Source organism: Oryctolagus cuniculus, chromosome 6 (assembly GCF_964237555.1).
Source record: "Oryctolagus cuniculus chromosome 6, mOryCun1.1, whole genome shotgun sequence".
Classification (NCBI taxonomy): Eukaryota; Metazoa; Chordata; class Mammalia; order Lagomorpha; family Leporidae; genus Oryctolagus; species Oryctolagus cuniculus.
In genome coordinates, this window is record NC_091437.1 from 38,303,861 (window position 1) to 38,323,790 (window position 19,930).

The window sequence follows — 19,930 nt, forward strand, 5'->3', positions numbered from 1 at the left end:
GCTCAGGGCCTGTGACTCAACCTCCATTCACATTCTGCTGTAGGTTATGTGCTGCTAGAATTTCAAGCCAGGGTTTTACCACGAGACCTGGTTCACAGGAGGTGCCAGACACTATGCTGTCTTAGCTAAACTTTGGAATCACCCAGGAAAACATGAATATCTGCAACTTATTTTTATTTATTTAAAAGCTGAGTTACAAAGAGGAAAGAGACTAGAAGGAGAATGAGAGAGAGAAAGAGATACCTTCCATCTGCTGGTACACTTCTAAAGTGGTTACAACAGCCGGGATTGGGCCAGACTGAAGCCAGGAGCTCAGTGCCCTGTACTTGGGCCACCCCCATTGTTCTCACATGTGCATTAGCAGGGAACTGTATCAGAGGTGAAATAGCCAGGTCTTACACTGGCATCATACGGGGTGGTGGTGCTGCAGGTGGCAGCTTAACTCACTACAGCACAATGTTGGCCCCAACATCCCCATTTTAAAGGTGAGGAGGCTGAGGCTGGGTAGTTAGGACTTCAACAAAGCCCCTTAGAGGATAACTGGCCAAGTCACGATTTCAGCCTTACCCAGTGGACACCTCAACCAACCCTGGTTAGTGTTGTTGAATCTGATCAAAGGCGTAACTGATGCAGAAGGGCCTTCGACGTCACAAAATGGTCAGTGGTGCCCAGATTTCATAGAGGAGCGATAGCTTCAGTGGGAGGGTGGATATGGGTCGACAAGCAAGGATGCTGAAAAAATCATTTGCAGATAATCACTCTGACTTTATAAAATAAAGGCCATTTTAACCTCCCAAAGAGCAGAAACAGCTCCTCCAGGGGAGGAGAGCTGATACAACCACTGAACTTACACAAGCACACAGCCCAGACAGGTCAAAAGTCGGCCAGGTCGGGCACTGGACCAGAATTCGGGGTGGAAAAAAATTTAAGCCCATTGGTACACTTTAAGAATTTTTAAAATGTTTATTTTTCATCTACTTGAAACAGAGTGACAGACAGAAAAAGAGATAGAGAGATCTACCAGTTCACTCCCCAGATGCCCACGAGAGCTGGGGCCGGGCCAGGCTGAAGCCGGGAGACTGGAACTCCATCTGGGACTCCCACATGGGTTGCAGGGACCTAAGCACTTGATTCATCTTCTGACCCCTCCCAACTCCGCCATCCAGAACCTGGATTGTAAGCGGAGTAGCTGGGACTCTAACTGGCACTCCGATATGGGATGCAAGCAGCGGCTTAACCCACGGCACCACTGACGCCTTTCCCAGGATTATTTCTTAAAGCAAGACAGTACTTTATGAAGCACTTTTAAAAAACAATCAGTCCGCCTATCCTATGGAAAGGCTATGAAAATGTTCAATTGTGAATGATCATGATCAAAGAAAAACTTTACTTTTCACTATGGAAACAGATTTGGAAAAGCAAATTATTTGAATACAATTTTAAAAATTTTTTCCTGAACCCCACGAAGCACTGCAGAACCGCTAGCAAGCAGATCTCTGTCTCAGGACGGAGGATACATGGCAGGGACTTTTCTAGAACAGTCAGCACCTCCTGGATAGAGCCTGGCCTCTGGCAAACTGCGTGAAGCCTCCCTGGGCCTGATGCCCCAAACCTGCCCAGCAGTGGCAGGCCTGACCTGGTAACCCTCTGTCCACCCTGGTGGAGACTCGGCCTTTCGTTCCAGCGGGAGAGGAGGCAGCCTGACCCAGGCGAGGCAGGAAAGCTGTCAACACAGGGACCTGGGGAAGTGACAGGACGCAGCCTCCCGCGCTGGGCTGCAGGAAGGAGCCACCCCCGGGTATGCCAAATCGGGATGATGTTCTTCTGGGGGTGGGAATGTCTGGATTCCAGGCCTGGCTCTGCTATGCACTTAGATGGATCCCTGCCTGGGGCTACTCTTTCCTCCCCTGCAGAGACGAGGGATCTGGTAGGTTAACTCAAGGATTCCATGGTGTTCACCCGACTTGGCTCTTCTCCATGGCACTGGGAGGCAAAGGTGACTCTAACTGTGGAAACTGAGGCATGGGGAGGTTGCAGGCATGCTCGCACTGAGCCCTGCTGCCCAGCCAGCACAAGAACCAGGTGTCAGAATGGTGGAGACCCTAGAGCAAGGGTGGACACCCTAGAACTGTGGGTTTCTACAATCAGATCTGGATTCCAAACCTAACTTCAGCACCACATGACCACAAGTCCCTGTTAGGCCTTAATTTCCTCACGGCACTGTTTCAGGATTAGATGAAATCCTGCACTTGTAGCGCCTGGGACATTCTAAGAGCTTAAATATTGCACAAGATGACTGCTCTGTGTTTGAGATACATGGCAAGAACAAAGACCCCACAGTGCCTCGGCGGAGCTCTTAGGCTACCTCTGGGTCTCAAGTTTTGTCACCTGAAATAAGATCATAAGCTCACAGAATAGTGCTTTTTCCCAAATCGCCAGTACAGCATGGTGGAGAACCCTTCTCCATGACCAACTCCGGGAGCCCAGGCAGGATGCAGTCGCATGCTGGAGGCCCTGGATCCCAACAAACCCTCCCTAGGGTAAATCCTTCAGAACGACATTCGAGGCTCGTCACAATCTGCTCCTGTCCTACCATCCCAACCCTATTTTCTTTTTCTACATTTTCATTTATTTGAAAGGCAGAGAGAAAGAAAGACAGATGGAAAGAGAGAGAGCGCTCCCATCTGCTGGTTCACTTCCCAAATGCCCACAACACTTGTGGCTGGACCAGGCTGAAGCCAGGAGCTGGGACCAGGATGACAGGGACCCAGGTACCTGAGCCCTCACCTGCTGTGTCCTAGGGTGTGTATTCTGGAAAGCGGAGCTGGGACACGAACCCCGGCACTCTGATGCAGGATGCAGGTGTCCCAAGGTAGTATCCTAACTATTGTGTGAAATGCGAGCCCCTCATGTTCTTAATACTTAAATAGTTAAAACATCTTCTTCTAGCTAAAGCATTACTAAGCAAGCATCCATTGCATAAAGTATGGGAAACGTGGAAAATATCCCAAGAAAGCCTCCTTAGCTGGAGAGAACCCTGGAGCATGGTGGCACGTGTTGCTCACGTGCCTATCAGCGGAGTACTGCCTGTACCTCTTTATCTCTCACCTTTTCAAACGCACCGTGAGCATTTGCTGTGGAGCTTCGGCTATTCTACAGAAGCTTTCCTGTGAATATCCGAGTGGAGCATCTCTAAGGTCGATTCACTCATCGAATCGCTACTGTTGCATGTTTCGGCTGCCCCGCATGTTTCGGCTGCCCCCGATTTCACACTTGCAACCCATGCTTGAATGAACACACCAGCAGCTAGCACGTTTCAGACATCTGGCAGTACCCGCTCTGCCTCCCCCAAAGCTCTCTGGCTGTACTCCCCCACGCCGGCGCACAAGGAGGCCAGCTGCACAGCAGCCTTGCCAACCTGGAGCACTCTGTTCTGACTTCTTCAAAAACGTTGGCCAAGTTGCTAGGTCAAAACCAAAGCAAACAACCGAGCGCTACCTGTGGCACTCCTGGCCTCGACGGGCACACCCAACGTGTCCAAGACACCCCACGCCACTGCAGGCCACTGCCTCGACACACACTGCCAACTCCCTCTCCAGCTCAGCTCACACTCACTTCTCTGTGGCTTCTCCTGGGGGCGAGTCACTTCCCGTGTCCCCTCCTTGCCCCAGGCACCCTGGGTACCTAACCCCGAGTGGCTGTCTCTCTCTCCCAAGGGCTCCTTGAGGATGGGGACCATTTTTGAAACCCACCATGGGTTTGCCCCAGTGCCCGCCATGATGGCAGATCCATATTTCTAGAAATACTGTCTACAGCACCACCCTGGTGCTGGCCTAACCCAAGTGGCCAAGGTCACATAACCCACAGAACTCCAGGGGGCAGCATGTGTGCTGGAAGCCTCCGTGTCTCCCTCCAGGAGATCCTGATGTTCACAAAAGCCTGGGGACACAGGACCCAATGCCAAGGTACACTCAGTAACCAACCACTGACTGGAAAAACCCCAGGCGGGGGCCCTGGCCACATCCTCTTGAGAGGTCACAGAGCAGGGTGCACCCTGCAGGGTGGGGGTGGGGGTGGACAGCAGAGAGGGGGGACACAGATTTTTCCTTTCCGAAAGGAGGCGGGGTGGGGGGGGGGGCTTCCGGGCCAAGCGCTGGAAGAACCATGGCGGCTTCCTGAGGCCATGAACGCTGCAGAGGAGGCAGCCGGCGGCACAGGCGGCCAGGAGAAGCCAGGCCGGAGGGAGGAGGTCAGCTTCCCTGTGTGACTTCAGCTAGGTCACTTCCCTCTTCCCTCTCTCAGCACCCCCTCTTTGAAGGGCCAGGACCGCCTTCCTCCCGAGGCTGGAAATGGAGCGTGGACACCCGAGCGCTGGCACAGCAGTGGGGCCAGCTCTGTGGGCCACACAGATGGGAGCCCTGCTGCAGGTGCAGCCCAAAGCAAACCCGGAGCGCAGCAGGGCTTGGCTGCAGAAAGCAGACAGGAGAGAAGGCGGCAAGGGAGGGCAGCGTCCAGGCCATGGAGCAGCCAGGAGAGCTCAGACTGGGCCTGGTGACACCCACTTTTTAGGGTAAACTGACAAACTGGAAGGTGTCCCCAAGAAAGCAACACAACATGGAAGGAGACACTCCAAGCCACATCACAGGAGGCGCCGTTAACAGACCGCAGTCACTCAGCACCAGGAACAGGCCAGAAAACTGCTGGTTTTGGTGTCACAGGGTAAAAACTGCTGCTGTGTCATCGGCAGCCTTGGAGGGCAGGCCTGTGGCCCAGCACCGGACGTTTCAAGGAGAAGTTGCAATCAATCAGAACTCAAGAATCTCAGTACTGTCATTATCAAAGGCAGGCTGCTGTGAGCAAGGGTGGGGTGAGCTGCTGCTGCCAGGGGCGAGCTCCCCACCACTGGCTGCAAGCAAGGAGAGGACGACTTCATCCTGCACGTTGGATGGAGCCATTTTTGAGGGTCCCCAACTGCAGCAGCCTGTACCTCCGTGGTACGTCCCTGAGGTTGGTCAAGCAAAGCCCTCTGGTGAGTGAGCACACAGCGCTTAGCTTCTCAAAGTGCTCGACAAAGACCCCTGGCATCCACAGAGCCGTAGGGAGCTTTGCTGAGTACCAGGCAGGTAGCGGCACTGGGAGGGTCAGGGCCATCATGAACTGAAGCCTTCGGGTTAGGCCCAGCACTCTCCAGATCCTGAGTCTCGCCAGGTAAGTGCAAATTAAACAGAAGCAGCAAGCCGGGAAGCCGCCCGGACATTCCCCACCTCGGGATGCTGCAAGAGCAGAGTCGAAGTGTGGCCTTGAGGAACACTCACTGCTTCCTGCAAACACTTGGACTTTTTCAGGACCACTGCTCCACCCTTTAAGACATTGTGTATTTTTTTTAAAGATTGATTTACTGGAAAAGTAGAGTTACAGAGAGAGGGAGAGACAGAGAAAGCATCTTCATCCACTGATTCACTCCCCACGTGCCTGCAGTGGTTGGGGCTGGGCCAGGCTGCAGCCAGGAGCCTGGACCTCTATCTGGGTCTCCCACATGGATACAGAGGCCCAGCTCTTGGGTCATCTTCTCATGCTTTCCCATGCACATCAGCAGGGAGCTGGATGGGAAGAGGAGCAGCCAGGGGATGCTGAGTTTGCAGGTGGCAGCTTAACCTGTGCCACAGCTAGCTCTGGTGTTGTACATTTTTTAATATATTTTTTTTTAAGATTTATTTATTTGAAAGTCAGAGTTACATATATAGAGAAGGAGAGGCAGAGAGAGAGAGAGAGAGAGAGAGGTCTTCCATCTGTAGGTTCACTCCCCAATTGGCCGCAACGTTTAGAGCTGCACCGATCTGAAGCCAGGAGCCAGGAGCTTCTTCCAGGTCTCCCACAGGGGTGCAGGGACCCAAGGACTTGGGCCATCTTCTACTGCTTTCCTAGGCCATGGCAGAGAGCTGGATTGGAAGTGGAGCAGCTGGGACTCCAACCAGCACCCATATGGGATGCTGGCACTGCAGGCAGCAGCTTTACCCGCTATGCCACAGTGCCAGCCCCTGGCTTTGTGCATTTTTGATGAAGCACCATGTCCTCCTTCCTCCCCTGGTAATCAAAGGGTCACTGGAGCTCCCTGGCTCATCCTTGGTTCCATAAGCCACAGCCCTGGCTACCTCCCATAGTGCTGTCACCTGCTTAGCGACTGCTGCAGGCTTTGTGGGCTGAAGGGCCCCTAGAGGTAGCTTATTCCAACCCCTGAACTGAGGCAGGTGACTGGCCAGAGGAGCATGGAGCAAAGGAGCCTTCAGGTTCACGGCCGGGCCTGGAGTCTCTTCCGTTTCCCAAGTCCATGCACCAGATTTATCCAAGCAGCTGGGCCGTTAGGACAAGGGTGGTCCCAGGTCTCGAGGGACTTGGGTCACACCCTGCACAGTATCAGAGCTGCCTTTCCGGTGTCTGGCCTCAGCCTGGGTGGGGCCAGGCACCATTAGTTTCGGATCTGAGTAACCACAGGCAGAGCCCGTTGGCTGAGGGTAGAGGCAGGAAGGAGGTGGGGGTGGGGGTGGAGGCCCCAGGGGCCCCCTCCAGAGCTTGGGGAGGGCGGGGCCTAAATGTTCTGGGCTGTGGAGAAACTGAAGCACTCGCACCCAGATCACAGGGGCTCAGAAGGGAGAACACGGTCAACACGCACCCCAGCTGCTCCATCTCTAAATGGGCAGGAATATTTTGCCAAAGCGATGCCTGGATGTGATTTCACTTTCACACAAACTGAAGATTCAGTTCGGCCTCTTCCTGTACACAGTCCGGGCCACCGTCATGCACAGCCCGCCCGGGGGGCAGAACGAGGCAACTTTTCAGCGGCCTCAAAGCTGGGCGCACCAGCACAGACAGCAGCGCTGCCCCCGCCCACCCTGGGCACCCCAGGCTGGCGGAGATGTGGTCTCCCTGGCCGCTCCCTGACCCACAGAAGAAACAGATCTCAGGGACAGAAAGCAGTACTTCCTCTCGGTGCCTTGCACCTGCTGAGCCGGCGCAGGGCAGGCCAAGCCAGCAAGGCTGGATGAGTCGGTGGTCTCAAGAAAAGCTCCGTCCTCTGCCTTGTTGATCTCCTCCCTCCCCAGAGCCCCTCTTCTCTTGTCCCCTATCAGCCTCCCTCACAGTTCTGGTCCAGCCAGTCTCTGGGCCCAGAGCCGGCATAAGCACTAGATAGCACATCCAGCATCTGGGTCAGCCAGGCAGGCAGGCAGGGGGACCCTGCAGGAGCTGGACAGAAAATGGTGTCAGTGGCTGGAGTGGGGGTGGGAGGAGAGCCAGGTGGAGGACCCAAACATATCGCCAAGGGCCACCTGTCACCCCAACCCAGTGGCCAACTGGGAGTCCAGAGTCAGGGCCCCAGCTTGCCCCTTGCTGTGTGATCTTGAGGGAGCAGCCTCCCCTCCCTATCTGGCATGGAGCTGGGCAATGGGACACGTAAGAGCCCTCTGGCTTTGACAGCCTGGGGGCGGGGAGGGAGCGGCAGAGCACATCATCTTGCCAGCTCCTCCTCTGCTCCCTGGCTCTGGGCAGGGCGGGGGCCAGCCACTTGCAGCGCTCAGCTGTCCTCTCCTGTCAAACAGGAGGCTCCTCTGGAGGCTGGGAAAGGAGGGGCCTTGACTCAGGAGGGCAGGGGAAGATCCCAAGCCCTCCACTCCCCAGTCCGGCCTGGGCAGCCGGTGTGCGACAGTGCTAACAGTGAGGGCACGAGTGCCTGTGGGCAGAGCGTGACAGGGCAGGCAGCCACCTCCCACGGTACGTGCAGGGGACCCCAGGGAACCACAAGTGCACTCTGAGCAGTGAGAGGTCTCCTTTGGTTTGGCCCAGGAGGCACCTCGGGGATGGTCGGGCAACCCTGGAACCAGCCTCATGTCCATCAGTGGGGCACTGGCTCGATCCATGCAGGGACTTAACAGGATGCAATGCCATTCACATGTGCAGAAGAATTAATTAGAAGGGTGAGCGTTCAGCGCAGTGGTTAAAGCTATCACTTGGGAGGCCCACATCCCACGATGGAGCACCTGCTTCTAGCCCTGCCCCAGCTTCCAATCCAGCTTCCTGCTAACACACACCTGGGGGACAGCAGGTGATGACTCAAGTACTTGGGTGCCTGCCACCCACGCAGGAGACCCAGAGCGAGTTCTGGACTCCTGGCTTTGGCCTGGCCCAGCCCCATCCTCTGTGGGCAAATGGGGAGTGAACCAATGGATCCAAGGTCTCTCTACCTCTTTCTGCCCATTTCTCTCTCTCTCTCTCTCTCTCTGGCTTTTAATTAAATAAATACATTACCTGAGTTCTAAGAATTTTCAAAACACTAGTGCATTCAAGTATTGTTCACGAACAGCAGACACTAACAAGAAAAAAATACCTCTCTCAAAATCTGCCAAAGCAGTCAGTCACTGCACAGATGGGAGATCAAGACCCGAGCAGAGAAGAGGCAGTGAAAGAGGAAGCAGCAGGACCACTCCTGCCGCCCAGTCCAGCGCTCTCCCCTCTACAGATGCAGCACTGGCGACCAGAAGCAGATGGCCACGTTCAAGCACCTCCTTGTGAACTTCCTTGGGTTTCCTCTCGCTCTTCTCTGCTCAAATCGAGTGACAGTATTTGCTCCCTCTCCAGCCACCTGTCAGTCTCTCTCCTGGGTCATCGGGGAATGCTGCTGCCCTGCTACCGAGCTCTGGTTCCAAAGAGGGGGCAGTGGGTTCTTACAGTCCTTTATGATGATGGCAAGCTGGCCTGAGGCCTTAGAGGTCGGGGAGGGGGAGCATCATTAACTTTAAGAAACAGAAGCTTCTCGGGGAAGCTGTGACAAACCACCCCAATCTTGGTGGCTGAAGACAACAGGTGTTCATTCTCTCACAGTTCTGGAAACCATAAACCCAAAGGCAGAGCATCATCTGGTTTGGTTCCTTTTGGGGGGGTCCAGAAGACCACATCCCACGCCTTGCTGCTAGTCCTGGTGCAGGTGGGCAGCCAGTGGCATCCTTGGCTTGTAGATGCATCACTCCAATTTCTGCTGCTGCCCCCCCCCCCCGGTGTCCTCCCTGTGTGTGTCCCTGTCCAACTTTGCCTCTTCTTATAAGGACACTTGTCATGACTACAACCTGCTGACCTCATCTTAACTTGAAGACATCTGCAAAGGCTCTGTTTCAACTAAGGTCACATTCATATTTCCTGGGTGTACACGAATACGGGGGTTGTTACTGAGCCTAGTGTAGATCAGCTTTTCTGATGTCTGGGCTCTTCTCTCAAGGAAAGGGCAGGTGGCAGGGTAGCAGGGGGCAGTGGGAGGACAGGAAGGGGTCTACAAAGTTCACTGTGCACTCAGGGTAAAAGGACCCCCTCCTCCGCAACTGGGGGAAGAGGACTGGAAGTAGGTCAGATGGTGCATCGCTGATCTGGGGGAGATACTCTAGGTATTGTGAGGTGTTTGCCCTAGATGTTCTAGAAGGTCCAGGTTTGAATATAAAGTGACACAAGATAAACTATTTTTAGGGATTGGAATTCACTGGGTGGGGGAAGGAGGCTGGCTTGTGTTTGGGTAACGCTCGGACTTAGATGGGCCCGAGGTGGATGGGCTTCCTTTCACTCCTTGTCTGGACGTAAGGTGCGGTGACAGAGCTCCCTCTCCCTGCACCTGCCAGCCCTGCTCTGTGAGGTTACCTGTCTGGCCCTCTTGCAGGCCCCCAGTACCCAGGGTGGAGGCACTGGGAGAATAAGGGCAGGCCTTGGGGATGGAAACCCAAAGACACCTCAGACGTCAGAGCTGGCACGAGTGTGGTCCTTCGGATCCCACCTTTAATTGCAGAGGGAGGGTCCTCACCCCTTAGAGCTCCTTTTCCAGGCAGATTCCAGACTTTTGTCCCCTAGCTGATCTCTGATCACTGAGGTGGCAGCTGGTAGTCCCTCCCGCTGGGCACCACCATCCTGACCCACACAGCAACCTGCTCTGCGTGATTAATTTAAACTTGGCCATTTTTTCCCTTTTATGATACAATAGAAACACAAATACTGACATGAAGCATAAGCCCCAACTTCATACCCAAGTGAGGCAAAAATGGGGGTCCCAGCAAGTGGCAGGTTGCACACCAGGCTCACAGGAGGCTCACTCTGGCTGCCTGCAAATTCAACAGCAAAGCAATGAACAGAAATAAGGACCTGTACTTGCGCAGAAAGTATGTTGCCAAAGGTTGTGTCACAAAGGCAACGATAATTAGGAATTTTTCTGGTTTCGTTAGGTTGCAAGGGACAGTTGTCCCTATGACACAGAAACCCAGCGGTCAAGCTCCTGTGTCTGCCAGGGTACCATGTGTCTACAAGCCTGTGTTGCCTTTGTCTGGGATGACTTGTGGGGCATGATTTTCTCAGTTGGACAAAACCTTCTAGCTCAAAGGTCAAGTGCACAACAAAGGCCCTGAGATGGGGCAGAAGGCTAGGTGCTGCCTCTGCACAACTGAACAGGCAACTCCTTTTCAAACTCCCCCTGTATCCTGCCCTTGGCAAACCAAGCTTTAAGATCTGCAGCGTTCCCACTGACCTGGTGTCAAGAGCCTCTCCTGTATCTCTTCAGCCCAGGACACCCTCCCAATACCCCTCTTCACCTTCAAACCCAGCCACAATGCCACTTCTCTCAGTCACCTTTCCCTAACTCGTCATGGAGCCCCAGGTCATGCTAACCCCAGGTTAGGATGCTCGTCAGTGACCAGGGTGGGAGTGGAGAATGTAACTACCAAGCATCTGACCTGGACATGGGGTAGCACAGAGAAAACCATGTTTCTGGGCCTGGCGTTGTGGCTCAGCGGGTTAACCTGCTGCCTGTTATCAAAAGGTGTCAGCGTCCCACGTGAGGGCTGGTTTGCATCCTGGCGGCTCCACTTCTGATCACACTCTCTCCCTAATGCAGCTGGGAAAGCAGTGGAAGATGACCTAAGCCCCTGGGCCCCTGCCACCCACTTGGAAGAACTGGATGGCCTCAAAATAATCAAAATCATTAGAATAATGATGAAATGGAATCCTAAATACTTGCTGGTCCCAGGCTTACATCCTAAGACCCTTGCTAAAATGTCGCCTGACTTCTACTTGAACCCTTCCAATGACGGGGGACTTACTACCCGGTAGCTGCTTCTTCCTCTTGCGAAGTAGAAATCTGGTTCCCTGTAGCTTCCCCCACTGCCCACTGTTCTGTCTTCTAGAAGAATTGGTAACAAGGCTGCTTCCCATGGCCCCTGAGAGCACTGCAGAGATCTGAGGGCAGTGGCCAGCCTCTGGGCTGCATCCCCCCGGCCTCCCCCATATCAGCTTCCCTGGTTGCCTTCCTTGGAAGCACTCCGGGCAGGGATGTTGTAACCGTGCGACTTTCGATCTAGGCCTCATTGCCTCCTTCTTCCAGTCAGCCTAGCAGAGACTCTACTTCACGCATTCTTACATCTAATCTTTGAGATAACCCTATGACACAGGAGTTAATAGCACACCCATCTGATAGATTAGGAAGCGAGGCATGGAGAAGCCAACTCACTTCCAAGATCATTTACTGGATCCTGGATGGAGCCAGGACTGAATCAGCACCTTGCCCAGCGCCTGATATAATAGGGCCTCTTAGCATCTACAGTTCTGTTTTATAACTCAGGCCCGCACCAGCCTCTTCTACAACATTCACTTCTACATTTCTCCTTCTCTCTCACCTGGCCCGCTCCCTAGAAGGGCTCATGCAGGGCCCCTGACTACCTGGTGCCTGAAGCCCAGCTCTATAGCAGTGCTAAGGAGCTCAGGGGTCCTAGGAACTGCACAGCTTAGACACCCTGTCTACAACACTGCAGGTGCAGGCTACCCAGGGGCTTGGCCATGGATGCCTCCCTGCCCCACTGCCCCAAGGAGGCTGGTAGTAACCTGTTGAGGGTAGCAAGTGCTCTCCTCACCCCATGCCACCCCTACAGGGAAGCCCCTAGTGCTTCATTTGCCTGGCCTTCTCCCCAGCCCACCTGGGGGATAGGACCACATTAGCTGCCTAGAAGAACGGGTTAGGAAGGACCACAATCCAGATGGTTTCTCAGCACCTGAACTACAGCCTGCCAGGGAACCCACTCATTCACTCCCAACAATGAAGGCAGGGACTTAGGCCCAGGCAGAGCCCTCCACAGGTCCTAGATCCACCCAAGGTCTGATCATCCAAGGCCAGCGGGCACTGCAGACCACAGAACTTAAGCGATAGCCTCTGATGTTGAATTTGGAGGGGTCCTAGTGGCTTTGTCCCTGTCCCTAGTGAGGGTCGCTCCTGCTCAAAGCTGCAGCCTCCTTGCTGGCTGCCTGCCCCCCCCACAACACACACACACACAGCGCCCTCAGCCTGTGCTTCCAGTGGTGCAGCCTTGGCTCAGGCCTGAGAAACTCCTGCCACAGCTTCAAAACCACCCCCTATCCAAGCAGGCTTCCTGTAGCTCTTAAGGCTGGGTGGGATGCTCCCGTGGCACCCTGGGCTAACCCTCCGCTGGCCTTCACACATTCAAACACTTAGCACCGGCATGCATGCTGCAGAAGGCTAGAGCATCAAGTGGGGCGTGCAGAAAGCCAAGTTCAGCTGCACAGTTCTGTCACCCATGGATACACGACTTTGCACACATCCCTGCTCGCATGTAAACTGGGGAAGATCCTGCAGCTCAGCCTGGCACATGGGGCTTGGGTGAGGCTAGGTAGGGTGCAAAAGGACTCTGCAGACTGCCACTCAGGGCAGGGCAGGATGATCATGACCTGAGCTTTTCATAGTCTGGACTCTTTCCAACATCCCATCCTAGATTTGTTCTCTCCCTAGGGGACTGACAGCCCAGTGGGGATGGACCTGGGAGCTCAGGCCTTCTAGGGGTCAGCATCGGCATGAGAAACCAGGCAGGAGCACTGCAGGATGCAAACAGGCACACACTTAAAAGCAGTCCAGCTGCTGCCTGGTGTTGGGCAGGAGCCTGGCTTTGCCTGCTCTGGGTGCAGGCTCTGTAGTCATCAGGCAGCTACTGGAAGTACAGAGAAGGGTGGAGATAGAGAACAGGGGACGAGATGCCTGCATTCTGCTGTGCTGCTCTGTGACAAGGTCAAGTGCAGGCCCTCTCTCTCCAGGCCTTAACCTCCCATCTTCAGGCTGGGTGCACCTGCTCTTCATGGTGTGGGTGGGAGGGGTCCAGCCCAGGCTGTTCTGGGCTGGCTGGTAAAGCTCTCAGAGGCACCAGGAGGTAAGGGAAGCCATGCTCCCTGGGCCTCATCTTCCAGCCTGTGCAAGGATCAAGCCTGGAACTCACCGGTGGCCCCTTGCAGGCTGGGAGGCTGACACAGGTGCAGACTCTCTCAGACCCTTAGAGGCCATCCTGCTCACTGAGGGAGGAAAGCGAGGCCCAGAGGACTGGTGAGGGCCCGGTGGGGGTCACACAACAAGTTTGTGGCTGAGCCAGGATGGACTCAGCATCAATGCCGACCTGCCAACTGCTCAGACTTAACACTCAGGCCAGGTTCGGGTCTGGCTGTCCCATCACCAGCCAGCCCCTCCTCCCCCAGGGAGAACCTGGCGTCGGTTTCCCCAAAGTAGCTGGGAAAGACCTGAGGGTTTCTGGGACAGAGCTTTGGTGTGTGTTTTTGAGCTCAGAATAAAAGGAGAGCAAAGAAAGCCAATTTGTACTTGAGACGCAAACTCACATCCCTGGACGAGGCACAGCACCCAGCACCCAACAGGCAAAAAAGTCTGCGCTCCAGACACATGCAAAGCGGCCAGAGAGAGAACACAGCAAGTTGTGTACAAATTTACGAAATAGTGTCACAGTCTGGGGCCGCCTGAGGTCTCAGGGGAACTGAGCGTGGCGTGGAAGGCACTGTCTACTCCCACTTGGCCTGGAGACAGGCTATAGTAGGGAAAGGGCCGGGACTTGAGGGTCCTCCCTTCCCGTCTCATGTCCTCTTAGGAGGCTGCCCTTCGGGCTCCAGACTCTGACCTTCTAGGCCTGTCAAACCCCTAGAGGCAAGAAACCTGAGGGGAGCCCCCAGGCCACACTGGGTTCTAGGCTCCTTGGGGGAGGGGCAGGAAGGGAGCCGAGGGCCCAGGAGGCTGTGGACCTCCTCCCTCTTTGGCCCCTCCCAGCTACCCCAAGGGCTGCCCACAGGCAAAGCGCCGGGGCTTGGCAAAGGCCCTGGACCAGCGCCTCTCAAACTCAAATAAGGCGTTTTGGTGACTTCCTGGGCACCTGATTAAAAAGCAGGTTCTGTGTGGTAGGGTCTGGGGCAGAGCCTGAGCTCCTGACAGCTCTAGGGGATGCTGCGGCTGCAAGTCCGCGGGCCACTGGGCCACAGGGCACCGACCGGGAGCGACAGGGTCTGCCTCCGACCCGGCCCAGAGAGGTCCCGGCGCGTGTGTACCACCACACAGCGAGCAGCCCCAAGCCGAAGTGGGAGGACACCTGCCACGCACACCACACGATTCTCCGCCTGAGACAGGCAGCGGGAATCCGCGGGCGTCCCCGGGCCTGGGCGCCGTGCCGGTGAAGTCGGCTGCCCGGCGCGGCGGAGCGGAGCCGGGCCCCGGGCACGCAGCGCCTCCCGGCGGAGCCCTCCCGGTCCCCGCGCGGCCTCTCGCGGCGCTCAGCGCGCTTTCCCGCGGACCGGCGAGAGCGCTGGGCGCCGAGTCCCCTGCGGCGCAGCGGTGCCGCACCCCCGCCCTCGGAAGCGGACAAACTTCGCCGGCGCCCTTTACCTTTTTGGGGGGTTTGCAGCAGCTCAGTCTGCTGCGTCCGCAGCCCATCCTCCGCCGGGGGCTCCCGGGCGTCGCCTCCCCACTCCGGGGCCCCCAGAGGACCCCGCGGTCGGGGCCGCGCCGCCCGCTCCGCGCCCGCCGCCGGGGCTGCCGGCTGGACCCTGAAACTGAACCTGGAAGCGCAGACTTGAGCCCGGCCCGGGGCGGCCGCGCGCCGTAAATACCCGAAGAGCAGGGCCGCCGGCGCCTCGGGCAGGTGACCAGAATCTTTCTAAATGACGGAACCTCGGCCTGGGGCAGGAGGGGATCGCTCTGCAGGAGCGACAGGTGCTTTTCCGGACGCTCAGCTGAGAAAGGGAAATATTAGAACAACTATTTACTGCTACTTATTGAGGGCTGCTTTGTGTTCCCGGCTGTTGACACATGTTAACCATAGTTATTGCCCCAGCCGTTGCAACAATGGTCTGTATTTCTTCTGTATCTCAGGTGAGAGAAATGAGGCTCAGAGATGCACACAGATTTGCTAAGGTCACACAGATAAGAACCAGAGCCCAGATAGAATCCAGTTCTAAATCCAGAACCTAAGCCTTGAACCACTCCCCTACAAATAAATAACAGTAATACCACGTCCAACAGTCACGCCTCGTCATGTCTGTCGCTTCCGGGTCGATGGCTTGTGAGGCAATCCATAAGCACTTGTAATGTTCCCTCTCCATCCTGGACAGATGTTATCCATCTGTGAGACAGATAAGCAGATGCAGTAAGAACAAGACACAAAACCTGGGCGACTGGGAAGAGGAAACTTTGTTCTCACTCGGTTAGGAGCAGGGGTTTCTGGGAGTGGCAGTGCAACACCAAGAGCCCTAGCTTTGAACTTCACCGAGCATGTGCATCTGTGTGGAGTCAGGCCCAGCAACTCTTGGAAAGGGATGTTGTTGCACGGACCTCAGAGTGAAGAACGGGGAAAAACAGGAGACGTCGAGAGGCAGTCCCCCTCTATGGAACGGGGATTAGCCAGCTGCAGGAAGGTCTAAGAAAGGCTCCCAGGGAAAAGGGGCTGTAGGGCCTTAGTGTGGTACCCGTGTCAGCAGCAGCCTCGTGCCCAGGGAACTGTGCAAATCCGCAGGTCTCACCTGACCTACAGATCACAGACTCTGGGGATGAGGCTCAGGAATCTAGGGCTTCCCAAGCCCTCCAGGTGCTTCTGAGCCAGGCAAACATTTGAGAACATTTGCTGTAGGATGTGCTCAACAGGTGAGGAGGAAATAGTGTTAAAACAAACAGCATTTGTCAAACACTGCTCATGAATGATCTGTTTTTTTAAAAAGATTGATTTAATTGAATGGTAGAAGGAAAGAGAGAGAGATCTTCCATCCCACTCCCCAGAGGGCTGCAACAGCCCCAGGCTGGGCCAGGAGGAAGCCAGGAGCCAGGAGCTATAGCCAGGTCTCCCACATGGATGGCAGCGGCCCACGTAGTTGGGTCATCCTTCATTGCTTTTCCAGGTGCATTAGCAGGGAGCTGGATCAGAAGCCGAGTGACCAAGACTCAAACTGCTGCTCAGATACGTGATGCTGGCATTGCAGGCAGCAGCTTAACTCCCTGCAACACAATGCCAGCCCCAGTGCTCAGGATTTAAAATAACCAATCATACAAGCCAAAACCCAAAAAGACCCCCCCCCCCATATAACCTACTTATAAAAAAATAGCTTGGTTAAGTAAATTGAGATAGATCCTTGAAAACAGAATTTCATGTAACCAGTAAAAATGCTGATGATAGATGTTTTTGAATGTTATAAAATGTAACAAATCCATTTTTTAAAAGATTATTTATTTGAATGTCAGAGTTACAGAGGAGAGGGAGACATACACTCACACACAGAGAAAGAGAGAGAAAGACAGAGAGATTTTTCATATAATGTTTCACTTCCCAGATGGCCACAATGGCCAGGGCTGGACCAGGCCAAAGTCAGGAGCCAGGAGCTTCAGCCAGGTCTCCCATGTGAGTGGCAGGGGCATAAGCACTTGGACCATCTTCTGCTGCTTTTCCCAGGCCATTAGCAAGGAGCTGGATTGGAAGCAGAGCAGCCGAGACACAATTGGTGTCATTGTGGGACACTGGCATCACAGGCAGCGACTTTACCCACTATCCCGCAATGCCAGCCCCAACAAATCCACTTTTATTTCAGAAAAAAAAAACATTAATTTCACTTGGATGGGTGAGATTTTGGATTTTTAAAGGTATTCTTTATTTTCTTGTATTAAAGTAGTACCCCTTTATTACTATTGTAGTAATACAATTACAATTACAAAAAAAAGACTTTTAAAAAGTATGTTTTTATTCCTATACATGTAACTGTGACTTCTTTTTTGTCCATGGACAAGTTAGTGAAATCCCAAACACATGGACAGTGCCTCTGAATTAACTCACAGCAAGAGCAGAGCTGGCTACGGTTCGCACATGAGGAGGCCTCAAGCAGCCACGCGACCCGAGCCCGTTGTCTCTCCTCTCCAAGAGTCTCCATCTACAGACTGAAGAGTTGAACTTTCTAAAATTGACCTTGAACTTCCATGTCAACTGTTGACGTAGGCGACTTGGGTTGTAGGTGGAAAGTAGGGGTGTGAGTTGGCCCAGGAGCCTCTGTTCCCAAGGGGCCTTACCAGGGCCTCTGCTGAGCCCCCTGGGAGCGCAGCTTCACATTTGCCACTCTCCCACTGCTGACTGTTTGTCCTGTGCTTTGAGTTCCTGCCCAAGAAGGCACTTGGAAGACTTTTCTCCTTGTTTTAGCAGCTTGAGTTTGAGAAAGTTTGCGGTGTGATTTTTGATGCTGCTGTACCAGTCAGGTGGAGTTAGGTTGTGCTGCAATAATGGAAAAGATCCCTGTGACCGGGTGAGAGGAGCTAAGCCATGGCTCACTCTTCACGTCCTGCATGGGCAGGTAGGAGGCTCTGTGCACAGAGCGTCCCCCGGCATCCTACAATGCAGCCTCGCTCTGTCATGGCTCCAGGCATTGGGCAAAGAGTGTGTACAGAGAAGAGTCACAGCCGGCAGTGTTATCCCCTGGAGGTGACAACCTGAGGTCCACTCCATTTCCTGGGCCAAGACAAGTCACAGGGCCGTGCTCAACTTCAAGGGGAGGGAGCAGTGCAGAAATACTGCAAACAGTGGTGACGTCACCAGGATTAGCTATCAACAAGCAGGTCCTACTGTGTGCCCACTTCTTGGACAAGAAGGATGACTGGTTTTCCCAGAATCTTCCCACTTTGATTACTCAAGCTCCTATGTCCCAGGCACACAGCACTATGGCTTAGCACAGTGAAGGAACAAGAAAGACTCAGTTCTTGCTCTTGAATTTGTTATAATCTGGTTTTTTTTTACATTAAACATGGTAAATAATACAATGTAGGACATAAAACTGATGCCAAGTTGTGTGCTCCATGCAGAAGGGATTGGTATTAAAGAAAGATAACGGAGCAAGGTAGATGGAGGTGGTCAGGGAGTGCTTCCTGGAGGAATACTAAAGCCAAAGGACATTCATGCCCAAATTCTAGAACCTGAAACTGGGATAGCATCTGATGTTGGCTTCTGTTGTTTCCAGTAGGGAACCCTGACTAATACAATCTTTTTTAATAATCTCCCATTGGGGGATGATACAGCGTGTGTGTAACACTTCCCATCATGAGGAAATCACTTCTTTCCCTCTGGATCTCAGTGAGTCAGTCAGGGGTGAGGGCGGAGGCTGGGGAGGTAGGCCATGAGGGACTCCGGTTGGTAGCAAAGTTGATGGGGAAGGACTAGAAGGGACAGTGGGGGTATCCTGAGCCCCCTGTGGGCCGTGTGTGGGTGCCAGCAGCACCTCTCAGTTCAGAGGTAACTAAAGGTCCCTCCAGTCCTGAAAGTTCTTGGAGTGCAGGTGTTTCTGTGTGAGCCCAGCTGTCCTCAGACACGCGGCCCCTGCCCAGGCCGACTTCCTCCGGCCCCTCTCTATGCATTAACATCAAGGGGCAGCTCATGGCCCCGTCCCCCCGGAGCCTTGCAGCGGTGGTTCTACATCTCTGGGCACACGTGGCAGCTCCCCTCCCAGTTACACTTGCTTACGTGCTCCGTGAGTTCTCCCTAAATGACCAAGGGTTACACAGCCCTGTCTCCTTCCTCCTCACCCCACCCCACCCCACCCGGCACTTAGGAGGCAGGGGCCGGGACTGCCAGTCGCCTTACTCAGCTGCCTTTCTTCTCTCTTCCTTCCTTACAGAATCCTCACACTCTGTGGGACTGCGGAGCACTGGGCTAATGTGCTCCTGACCCAGAATCCCTTGCACACAGGCCGCTGATACACAAGGGGAACGGCTGGGTGGGGCAGCCAGGAAAACTGTTTTCATTTAAACATCAAATATTTAAAATTTTTTGTTTAATATTTAATTGCATTTGAGAGAGGGGTGGGAGGGAGAGATTTTTCATCTACTGGTTCACTTCCCAAAAGCCCATAGCAGCTGAGACTGGGCCAGGCAAAAGCCAGGAGCCTGGACCTCCATGTGGGTCTCCTGCGTGGGTGGCCGGGACTCAAGTCCTTCAGCCATCACCTGCTGTGTCCCAAGGTACGCATTAGCAAAAGGCTGGAGTCTGAAGCAAGCTGAGACTTGAAGGCAAGGCACTCTGATACGAGATGTGGGTGTCCAAAGTGGCGGCTTAACCACTGTGCCAAAGCCTGCCCCCAGGAACACTTTTAATAGGGGAATGATTTAGCTGGAAGCAGGCCTCCCCTTCTTTCTGGTCCCTCCTTTTCCCTACCTGGAACAGAGACATGATGGTTAAATCCAGAAGCCGTCTTATTACCTTGAACAAAATGATAGCAGGAGCCTTGATCTTTATGGAGCCCAATATCAGCCTTGAGCAACTACTTCCAAACTTTTTCACACATTAGAATAAACGACAATGAGATTCTGTCACTAGCAGCACAATGCTATTTCTATCCAATACATAAATCATTAAGGTTTGTTATACTGGGGCCAGCATACACCGTGGTAAAGCTGCTGCCTGCAATACCAGCATCCCACATGGGCACTGGTTCCAGTCCTGGCTGCTCCACTTCCAATCCAGCTCCCTGCTAATGCACCTGGGAAAGCAGCAGAACATGGCCACAAGTATTTGGGCCTCTGACACTCACGTAGGAGACCCAGATGCAATTTCAGGCTCCT

General features: G+C 54.1%; 1 protein-coding gene across 1 annotated transcript in view; it reads right to left on the reverse strand.

Moving 5' to 3' along the window:
• The window catches only part of CCDC69 (coiled-coil domain containing 69), a 35,396-nt gene extending 20,474 nt beyond the window's left edge, over nucleotides 1-14,922 (reverse strand). Inside the window, exon 1 of the mRNA XM_008255430.4 lies at nucleotides 14,735-14,922. Coding sequence (XP_008253652.3) covers nucleotides 14,735-14,782 — 48 coding nt within the window. The 5' untranslated portion in view covers nucleotides 14,783-14,922. The remainder of the gene's footprint in view (nucleotides 1-14,734) is intronic.
• Between the last annotated feature and the right edge of the window lie 5,008 nt (nucleotides 14,923-19,930).